This window comes from Merops nubicus, unplaced genomic scaffold (genome assembly GCF_000691845.1).
Source record: "Merops nubicus isolate BGI_N331 unplaced genomic scaffold, ASM69184v1 scaffold31065, whole genome shotgun sequence".
NCBI classification, from domain to species: Eukaryota; Metazoa; Chordata; class Aves; order Coraciiformes; family Meropidae; genus Merops; species Merops nubicus.
In genome coordinates, this window is record NW_008608228.1 from 14,485 (window position 1) to 24,904 (window position 10,420).

A 10,420-nucleotide genomic window follows, 5' to 3' on the forward strand; every position below is an offset into this window, starting at 1 on the left:
GGGTGTTTGGGAGACCTGTGGTTTATTTTGTTCAGAGAACTGCTGGCTGGGGGAGGGCAGGAGATGGGGAGAAACAGAGGCTGAAAAAAAATCAACCTTACATTCTGAACAAACACACACACAGAGTAAAGTGAGGGGGAAGGAAGAAGAGGGAATTCCTTCACCAACACGAGTGCTGCTGGCTGGGATTCGGCAGGGTGGACTTTGGGAAGGGCATAAAAAGGTTCATGGGAGCAAAAATCCCAAAGCCTAAACCCCAACCATTATGCAGTCATGTTGGAAAGGATTGAGTCCAAGACATGATATAGCTACAACAAATATCTGGCCCTACACAGGAAAGGGTGAAGCAGAGCTGCTCTTTAGTGCCACTTGACATCGTACATTCTAGTTCTCATATACACAGATGGAGGTCTTTAAAAATCAACAATTTACACTTCAAAAAAAATTTTACAGTGAAGTTCTCTCAGCAAAGATCAGTCCACACAAGGAGGAACCAGTCTTTCAGAAACAACAAGGCACTTGGCCTTTTGAGAAGAAGTCCTTGAGGGAGCTCCTGGGCAGGCAACGACCACCTGATCTCCTGCTCCCCATCTTCAGTGGGTGTGCAAAGTCGGGGGGGGCCCTGCCCCGTGCTGTGGGGTGCAGCCCATGGCCCCAGCCTCACAGGGTGGTGGAAGGAAGCTTCTTCACCCGCCTCTGGGCCAGGATGGAGGATTCGATGGGCTTCAGCTGGGGGCTTGGCTTGGAGCTGTTGAGTGCAGAGTACGTGGCAGCCATCGCCCCCTTGGAGAGAAGGTACCAGAAGTCACTTAGGTGTAGGAGAGGTTATTTCAGGCTCACAGCTTTACAAGATGAGGGACCAGAGTAGCCAGACCCACACACAAACCAGCAGCATCTTTCTGCTTTCTTTAAATCTCCCTCCCCTACTGACATGCCATTAAAGAACCTCCCTAGGTTTCCCTGCCAAAAAACATGTCTTGCATTGCCTCCTCCAGCCCACTCCTCTCCAAGCATCCATCCTGCTTTGCCCCCACCTGGATCACTGCTTTCCAAGAGCCCAAAGTACACGAGGAACCAGCTGAAGGCCCAGCCCAGACTTTGTACCTTTACAAGCTGAACGTCCTGGTGGTTCAGCTGGCTCTGGGGTAAGCTGTCCTTCTGGGTTATCCAGGGGTGCTGCAGGACCTGCTTGGCTGTGAGACGCTGGTGAGGATCTACGTGAAGCATCTTTGATACCAGATCCTAAAGGCATCATTTGGAAAGTTAGACTGTAGAAGACTTTAAATGCAAAAATACTGCCTGTCCCTCCCCCAGTTTGGGATTTAAATTCAGAGGCCATGTTTAGAATCCTCAGACATCAATTCCCTTTTGTATAAAATATGTTTTTGGTAGGCCTGGGAGGTGCAACACAGCAGCAAACCTTCCATGGGTCAAGCATGAGGTTGGTATCCCCTGGAAATATTCACAGCCAGCACTAAAACAAAGCTGTGAGAAGCTGCTGAGCTGCTACAGGGAGATTTGTACAGGGCAGAAGCTACACTGCTGGTTTTCTCCTTTCTTCTGTCCTCCCTCCCTGACCTGTTTCCCACTTGCCTCACAGCCACTGGCCATGCTTGACCCCAACCCTTCAACGTGACACAGATGAATATCAACCCATACCTTGGCCATGTCAGAAATAGTGTCCCAATTGCCTCCACTGATGGAGAACTTCCCCCCACCTATCCGGGTCAGGATCTCTTCTGGAGTGTCACTGGGACCATTTGCAAACGGAGTGCAGCTGGGGAGAGAGGAGAGAGCCTTTGATTTGTTGTCCTGTGACCCAGCCAGGGAGCAGCTCCAGGTACCAGTGACCAAGGAGGAGAGGTCTGACTGCCACTGAGAGCGAGTGGTCACAGCCCCAGCTGCTGCCTTCCAGTGGGACAGAGGTGCTCACCCTGCCAGCATCGTGTACAGGAGAACTCCCAGGCTCCAGATGTCACAGCCCTCGTCGTAGCCTTGGCGTTTCAGGACCTGGACAGAACAGGCAAAGGAGACAAGAAAAAGCGTTTGGTTCTTGTTGAGCTCAGTTCAGCGTGTGAAGAGCAGCTCGACCCCGCTGTGTAGTCTGTATGTAAAGCTCCTAGAACCCTGTGGAACAGCAAAGTCTTGGACCAGGATTCAGATCTCGATCCTTGGATCAGGATTCAAATCAGATTTAGGTGTCATGGGACAGAGGAACCCTGCAGGCACACCCAAATGACAAGTGACACAACCGTGTTCCAGCGTGGTGACGCTGCACACGTGCTCCATGGTGTGCTGGCTCTTTTTCTTTCTTCCACTCCAAGACAGCTGAGTGGAAAATCATCCCACCTCTGTGAACAGGTCAGTTAATCAGGAAGAGAAGCAGCCTAGAAAGCCACTGGGATTTTAAAGCCTCATTACCCTAAGCAGAGTCCCCCATCAGGGCAGTACAAGCTGGAGGACTGCACTCGAGATCCCCCATCTGCTCATTCCCAGAGGTGACAGTTCTGGCACTGCTTGTTCCAGGGCAGGCTGGAGTTAGGAACAGGGCAGAGCTCCCTGTGCCTGAGTGGGAGCACAGGCTGGGGAGGGACAGGAGAGCTACCAGAGGGTCTCAGCTCAGCAAGGCACTTACCTCGGGTGCCACGAAGTTTGCTGTGTAGCAGGGAGTCATCAGAAGGCCATTCTCAGCCCTCAGCTGCTTGGCAAAGCCAAAGTCACAAATGCGAATGCTTTCAGGGTTTCCTGACTCGTCCACGTAGAGAATATTGCTGGGTTTCAAGTCCCTGTGAACCACCTGTGGAGCAGAGGGAGCCCAGGAAGACAAAGCTCTGAAGCTGCACCAGGACACTCGATCCCTGCTCTGGCCCCACGGCTGCCTTGCCAAGGCAGCAACGCCAGCAAGAAATAACAGTCCTGACAGGCACAGTTACTCCCTGGAGGAGAGGGAGTGTGGTGCAATGCCAGCTTCCCAGGAAAGCAGATGGGACCACACTCACCCCTTGGGAATGCAGATACTCCACTGTTTTACAGATCGTGTGCAGGACTGAACTGGCTTCCCTCTCGGAGAAGAATTTCTGTCGCAGGATTTTATCCAGCAGCTCCCCTCCCCTCATCAGCTCAGTCACCAGATACACGTACTTCCCATCGTCGTACACCTACCAGAGCAAATAGGGAGGGGGGTTAACCCAAAACTGCTCCCAGAGCTTCACTTTTTACTTCTGCCACTAAGAAACAGGCAGAAATCAGTGACGCAGAGGTGGGTCTGGAGATCCTTCCCCACCCCAGATACACTGAGCAGGGCTGTGGGGCTGCCTGTGCTGGAGCTGCCCGTGCTGGAGCTTCCCTGTGACCCCTTCCACCAGTCTGGGCTTCCTAAACCCAAGACAGGGACGTCACTGAAGCCACACTCACGTCTTTGAGGGTGATGATGTTTGGGTGCTGCCCGTACCGCAGGAGGATTTCGATTTCCTCAGAAGGGTCTCGCTTGCTCTTGTCAATAACCTGCAAGAGTTGGGACAAACATCTGCTGTGATGGGCTGGGAAAGGGGCCAGGACAGAGCAAACAGAACATCTGGAACCCTGCAGAGATTCTGCACCACAGCCACTCTCCATCCCCTGCTCTCTTTAGCAATAAGCTCTAGAGATCCCCATCATCAGTTCTGTGTCCCCAGACCTCAAAGTTTCATGTCTGGCTTAGTGGTTAAGAGCTGACACAGCCCCAGTGAGCCTGCCCAAGGAAGGTGAGCTTCTGTCCTCCCTCTGGGAGAGGAGAGCTCTGCTCCCCACTCCTCCTGAGTAAGAAAGCTCGTGCAGGTACATGCACAGAAACTGCCCATTTAGGCTCTGTGCAAGCAAGGAACGCGACTGCAGCCCTGGATGTTCTTTTGGTCATGATGGACATGAAAAAGAATCTAGCAGGGGAGCTGAGTTCAGGTGGGAAACCTCAGACCTTGACGGCGTACTCCATGTTGGTGGCTTTGTGGACACAGCGTTTACACACTGAGTAGGAGCCCACCCCAATTGCCTCCTTCACCACGTAGCCGTCGTTGAACTGGACGTTCTTGCCGTGCAGCTGCTGCAGGAGGAGAGCAGAGAGATGAGCTGGGAGGGTTCAGGGAAAGGTTTGTGCAAGATGATGAGTGAACTGGAACAGAGAGCGAGCTGACAGACTGCTGTCTGCTACATCCCACAGCTTCTCCAGGCTGGGGAGAGGGAGGAGAAGGGAACGTGGCAGATATAGGTCAGTGGGCTAAAATTATCTGCATCTAGCACCGTGCATTTCAGTGGCACTTTTCTACCCATGGGCATTTACACAGATCTCCCACTAGCACGGGTCCACCTGGGGAGAGGAGAGGGAACAGACTCACATTGCCCTGGTGACCTTTGCACAAGTCACTAGAAATGGGAGAACAACAGGATGCAAGAATTCAAAACAACGACACTGCCTCAGGCTTCCCAATACAATCATGGAGTGGTCTGGGTTGGAAGGGACCTTGCAAGGTCATTTAGTCCAACCCCCCTGCAGGGAGCAGGGACATCTGCAGCTAGAGCAGGGTGCTCAGAGCCCCAGACAACCTCCCCTGGAATGGTTCCAGGGATGGGGCAGTGACCACCTCTCTGGGCAGCCTGGGCCAGGGGCTCACCACCCTCAGCAGCAAACATTTCTTCCTTCTCTCTAGTCTAAATCTCCCTCTTTTGAGTTTCAAACCATCACCCCTTGTCCTGTCCCAACAGGCCCTGCTCAAAAGTCTGTCCCCAGCTTTCTGACAGGCCCCTTGTAGTCCTGGCAGCCACCAGAAGGTCTCCCTGGAGCCTTCTCCTCTGCAGCTGCCCAACCCCAACTCTCTCCTGCTGGGCTCCCCGCAGGCCACCCTCAGATCATTAGCTCTGCTCCAGAGAGTACAGAGCTCCTTCAGACTCACTCTGGAGCATTACTGCAGCTCCAAACAGCCGTCCCCAGTTCCTACCTGTACCACTGAATGCAGGGGTGACTGGGCAGGTTTCACTTTGCCATCCTCCATCAATCCAGTCGCCACAAAACTGAAGCCTCGGACGAGCTGATGGGCCCCTGCACTCGGGGGGATGCCTGGGGAATCTGCAACAGGAGTTGAGAGACAACTTGAAGAGGGCTGGTCCTGTGGAAGCAGAAGCCTTCCCCTTGCTCCCCAGGAGCTGTGGCTGCTCTTTAGGTTATTCAAGACTCAAGCCACACCGTGCAGCACCCAGCTCACCCCTAACACCCCAAATATCTACATCCAGCTGCCCTCCTCAGTCCTGCCACCACCCCGAGCTGGCAGCAGAAGCAGGAGGCAAACCTTGCCCTGCACTGGCACACCAGTATTGAACAGGACAGAATCATTTCAAACAGGCAACTTTGGCTTGGCCTGAACCCACACAAACCTTTTGGTGTACGCGACGTAAATTCTGTGTCAAAATAAAAGGTGTCATCTGGCTGCCCCACTGCAGGCTTGAAGGGGGGTTTGATCTCCCTGCGGTACAGCTTCTGCAAAACACAGGCAGCTGAAAAGGGCTCCGACAGCCCAAGGCTCCTGGACGTGCCCAGGAGGGTGCAAAGGCATGAGGAAAGGAATGAGAGGCCAAGAAGAGATGTTGTGACCCTAGAAGCAGCTCTGTGGCTCAGCATTGCACTGCAGCTTGGCAGTCTGAGGGAAGATTTCCTGGCCAGTGGGGTGCTTTTGAGTCAGTCTGGGGAGAAATACTACAAGTTCTACCCTATATTAAATCAAGACAAAAAAGTGTTCTATATGCAACTTGGCCCCACTCCTAAAGCAGTATCCACAACATATTTACTTCACTGGGCTCTTCCTCCTCCTCCTAACTCCCACGAGGACTTTGCTGACACAGATCTCCTCAGGGACAGCCAGAGGAGATGCCCTAGGAGGACATCCATATCCCAGCACTCCCACAAGTGGCCTTCTGAAATTGCTTCTTGAAGTAAAAATTTGAAGTAAGCTTTCCTAGCACTGCTGGAGGTTCAGTATAGCAGCTTGCTGGGGGCCTCAGAAGCACCAGAAGATTGATCTTCCAAATCCCTTACCAACTATGGGAAAATGGGGAAGGACCCAAATGCCATGGGAAAGCAGGGAGTTGGCCAGAAGCAACTGGGAAGTGCTGGCTCAGTTATCACCCTGCCAGAAATGTTTCCCCAACTCCCTCCCTCTTTATACAAGACAACCTGTGTTGTGCCAACCCCCAATTAAAACCTGCACCTCCCTGCTGAGAGATGGGTAGATTCAAACCCAGGTGAGATCCTGGGTACTTCAGGTGTGAGACAGTTGCTCACATGACAAATAGCATTTGAGTTTTGGGAAGGATTATTGGAACAGATGGAAACAGGGCCTGGCAGCTCTCCCATAGCTGGTCAAGAACCCAACCGTGTGATCCCTGTGGGCAGCAGAACTGGTGCTGGGTGGTGAAGGAGTTTGCTCTGGTGTCTCTGGCACTCACATTCCAGTCAATGGTGGAGTAGAAAGGATGGCGCTTGATCTCTTCTGCCCCATCTGGTCCAGAACCTGAAAGATGCACCCATGGAGTGAGTTGCACCGACAAGGTGAAGGCCACGACCACGTATGCAGCACAGGTATTCCAGGGAGCCTGGCTGTGACTAAACCAGCCCATCAGCCAAGCACAAGTGTGAACATGCTGCTGACCCAGGAGGACGTGAGAGGCCCCGAGACAGCATCAGGTGTACTCAGAAACTGAAAAAAAAGAGTCTTACCTAATCGGTTGGATGGATTCCTTTTGAAAAGGGCTCGCAGGAGGCTCTGTGCTTCAGAGCTCAGGAACTGTGGCATGCCCAGCTTTGCTCTGAGGAGGAAATTATGCAACCAGTTGCAGGTTTAAAGAAGTCAACTCACAAGCCCACGGCAGCACCTCCACCCCCGAGAGCATAATCATCTGATTGGCATTTATGCTGCACTCTTCAGACTAACTGTTGGTGCAAATCCACTTGCCAAATCATGCCCCTGAGTTGTGAGAACCCTCCAATTGCAACACGCTCAGAGAAGGAGCAGAAGCTCCTGTCCATGGGAGACAAATTTCTCTTACTTGAGGATGAGGGTCATGGTCTCCTTGCGATCCTTCCCCTGGAAGGGCAGCGAGCCGGTGAGCATCTCAAACTGGGGGGGAAAGAGAAGGGCAGGTCACGGCCAAGGGCTGCACAGATCCCACTGCACCTGCATCTGGGAGCTCACCCAAGCGAGCAAAAAGCTTCTGAGTGATCAAAAGCCTGGCTCTAAATGATCCCAGACAGCATATTTCTCAGGGGGAGCTCAGTTCACGAGGTCTGCAGGGGGAACGTGTTCCAGCCAGTGCCTGCTCTTGTGGGAGCCCTCAGCTTCAGCAACCACCAGATGGTGGCACCAGATCTGCAGCCATCCCAGCGCTGGGGTGGACACGGACACCCCAAGGCACCCCACGCCGTGCACCCCACGCTGCACAGCCCCACAGGCAGCAGCCTCAGAGGCTCTGCCTCCCCTGAGAAACATGTCCTGGTGGGGTGCCTGGACACCCTGGGACAGCCCTTTCTGGGGGGCCTGCAGAACGTCCCCAGGCCAGCCCATGTCTGAGCCCTGCAGAACCACGCAGGGGAGTTTCAGAGCTGCTGCTGGAGCAGTGCTGAGCCAGGTCCCTGGACAGGCAAGCTGGGTACATACCATCAACACCCCGTAGGACCACCAGTCAGCACTGTGGGAGTGGCCCTGGCGATTCACCACCTCTGGTGCCATGTATTCCACTGTCCCACAGAAGGAATAGGCTTTCTTCTCATGGTCAATAGCCTCCTTACTCAAGCCAAAATCTACATAAGAGAAAAACCATCAGCATGTACCCACAGGCTCTGAGCAATCCCACAGAGCAGAGGCCCAAGAGAACTCCATATCTCAAGGACCAACCCTGCTGGAGCACAAGGCTTTCGTGTCGTCCCTTACCTGTGAGTTTGATGTGCCCTTCTTCATCCAAAAGAATGCTACAGCAAGGATGAAAAAACCCAAGTTGTTACTGTCTGCAGTAAGGGCTGGTGAGAACAAGCACACACAGCAGAGGCTGGTCTGAGATGCTCCCAGAATCCAGAGGAGAAAGTGTCTGTCTCTTCCCCCAGAGCTTTAAGCTCCATCAGCAAGACATGAGTGGGACAAAGAGCAGCTCTCTTCTCTCTATGCCCTAAGCTGTGCATTGAATGCACGACCCACACAGCTCACACCACTTCTGATCCCTCACACACCCCAGGTAAGAACACACAAGTCCTGCAGCAGGAGCAGAGTCACAGACTTGTTTGGATTGGAAGAGACCTCAAAGATCATCCAGCCCAACTGTTCCCACTGCCCCGTGTCCCTCAGCACCACATCTCCACAGCTTGGAAACCCCTCCAGGGGTGGGGACTCCACCACTGCCCTGGGCAGTCAGGGACAGACTTTGGGGGCACTTTTGGGGAACAAATTTTTCCTAATATCCAACCTAAACCTCCCCTGGGGTAACTTGAGGCTGTTTCCTCTTGTCCTGTCCCTTGTCCCTTGGGAGCAGAGCCCGACCCCCCCCTGGCTCCAGGCTCCTGTCAGGAGCTGTGCAGAGCCAGAAGGTCTCCCCTGCGCCTCCTTTGCTCCAGGCTCAGCACCCCCAGCTCCCTCAGCTGCTCCTCCCCACACTTGGGCTCTAGACCCTTCCCCAGCAGCTCCGTTGCCCTTCTCTGGCCACGCTCCAGCCCCTCAAGGTCCTTCTGGGAGTGAGGAGCCCAAAACCGACCCCAGGATTTGAGGTGTGGCCCCAGCAGTGCCTCTCCAGCACACATCTCTGCAGAGGCCCAGGCTGGATCTTCCTGGTGCCTTTTTCCTCCAAAGTCTCTCAGCTGCCTCGAGCTGGAGCCTGGAAGCTGGAGCCTGCCCAGGATTACTGCTCAGCCATGTGGTGCACACTTGCTGCCTCCACAGTGCTCCTGGCCACAACTGCTGATCTGAGGAGCAGGGTGGCACTGGCACCTTCCATCTGCCTGGCCTCGGGCACCATTCAGCCTTGCTTTTGAGGAATTTTGCTGACTACAGGCTTGGGACTGAGCTGAAGGATTTCTAGGATGCTGTGACTTGGTTCCCTGCCTCAGCTCTGCCACACGTACTTCTCTGGTTTGAGATCCCTGTAAATGATCCCCAGGCTGTGCAAATGGTCAAGCCCCAGAGCCAGCTCTGCTAGGTAGAACTTCACGTCCTCCTCGGTGAACATGACCTGCAGGGAGGGGGAGGAAGCAGACAGGCACTGGGGTTACAAGGCTGGCAGCAGGACCATCTCTGCTGCACCCATGCAAGACCTTTCACCTCCATGCTGCTCCCTCCTGCCCTTTCCCACACAAGTTTCCCAGGCTTCACATGACATCCTGAACCATTAGTTAAGCAGCAACACCAAAAAAAAAACCCCAAACCAGGCTGCTAAGCAGCAGACAGGTCTTTAAAAAACTCATTTATGTTCACCAGGTTATGATCCCAGTTGTCTTCACCTGGCACAACTCCTCATCACCCCTCCCCTCATCCCAGTGAGGTGACACAACCAGCCACCACTGCAGCAGTACAGGGTCCTTGCCTGGTTTTGTTGTCAGCAGAGGTGAGAGCAGCCTCCTGTGCTGCTCTTTTTTTTGCCAGGGTCCCTGAGACTTCGTCTCCTGTTGCCAGCTCTGGCCTTGGAACAGGTTGGAGATTGTTTCTACCCCTCTCAAAGACTTGGCAAGGGTCGATCACTTCTCCAGGCAATTAAGCACAGATGAAGTGAGAGCCTCAGCACCCCCCCGAGGTGCCAGAGCATACCCACCTCTTTGGAAAGCCGAGTGAAAAGGTCACCTCCTCTGAGGAAATCCAAGATGAGATACAGCTTCCCCTCTGTCTGGAATGCTGAAACACAAGCCAGAGCAGGAGTCAGGCCCCCCCCTGCTGAGGGAAGTCTCCAGGGTGTGACATTAATCACCTAAATCCCAGTGGCTCCAGTCATGCAGATGCCCTGCGTGGTTACTAGGTCAAACACAGGTAGGGCTGAGTATCTGGGCACTTGAGACAGCCTGGCCATGATGCTGAAATGGGAGCTCTGCAGAAGATCCTCATTTTATGGGGCTGGCTCCTGCCCAGCCAGTGATGCCCTACTGCAGGGGCTGTTTTCCCATGAGAGGCACTGGTCCCTTCACAGGGGAAGAAGCTGTCCTCACCATCCCCAAGTCTGAGCATTAATCCTGCCAGACTCTGCCTTGAGCAGTTAACTCTGCTTTCTCAGCTTCTCCTGATTCAGGGTTTTAATCCCAAGGATTAAACCTCTTTAAACCTCTTCTCCTGCTCTGTGCTCAGTTCCCCATCCAAGAGCTAGAGCAGAGGAGGGACCCAGGACCTTCCCAGGGGAGGATTTGTGTTGAGGGGCTTGTGAGGGGTCC

At 53.7% G+C, this 10,420-nt stretch overlaps 1 protein-coding gene across 1 annotated transcript in view; it reads right to left on the reverse strand.

Moving 5' to 3' along the window:
• Positions 1 to 299: 299 nt before the first annotated feature.
• Positions 300 to 10,420, reverse strand: part of RPS6KA1 (ribosomal protein S6 kinase, 90kDa, polypeptide 1) — a 32,373-nt gene continuing 22,252 nt past the window's right edge. The window contains exons 6-22 of the mRNA XM_008940204.1: positions 9,814 to 9,893; positions 9,131 to 9,237; positions 7,953 to 7,990; positions 7,680 to 7,822; positions 7,072 to 7,142; positions 6,743 to 6,831; positions 6,472 to 6,536; positions 5,404 to 5,506; positions 4,971 to 5,098; positions 3,953 to 4,078; positions 3,415 to 3,504; positions 3,000 to 3,158; positions 2,636 to 2,797; positions 1,934 to 2,010; positions 1,660 to 1,777; positions 1,105 to 1,242; positions 300 to 783 (exon numbers count right to left, since the gene is read on the reverse strand). Of these exons, the coding sequence (XP_008938452.1) occupies positions 661 to 783; positions 1,105 to 1,242; positions 1,660 to 1,777; positions 1,934 to 2,010; positions 2,636 to 2,797; positions 3,000 to 3,158; positions 3,415 to 3,504; positions 3,953 to 4,078; positions 4,971 to 5,098; positions 5,404 to 5,506; positions 6,472 to 6,536; positions 6,743 to 6,831; positions 7,072 to 7,142; positions 7,680 to 7,822; positions 7,953 to 7,990; positions 9,131 to 9,237; positions 9,814 to 9,893 (1,817 nt within the window). The 3' untranslated portion in view covers positions 300 to 660. The remainder of the gene's footprint in view (positions 784 to 1,104; positions 1,243 to 1,659; positions 1,778 to 1,933; positions 2,011 to 2,635; positions 2,798 to 2,999; positions 3,159 to 3,414; positions 3,505 to 3,952; positions 4,079 to 4,970; positions 5,099 to 5,403; positions 5,507 to 6,471; positions 6,537 to 6,742; positions 6,832 to 7,071; positions 7,143 to 7,679; positions 7,823 to 7,952; positions 7,991 to 9,130; positions 9,238 to 9,813; positions 9,894 to 10,420) is intronic.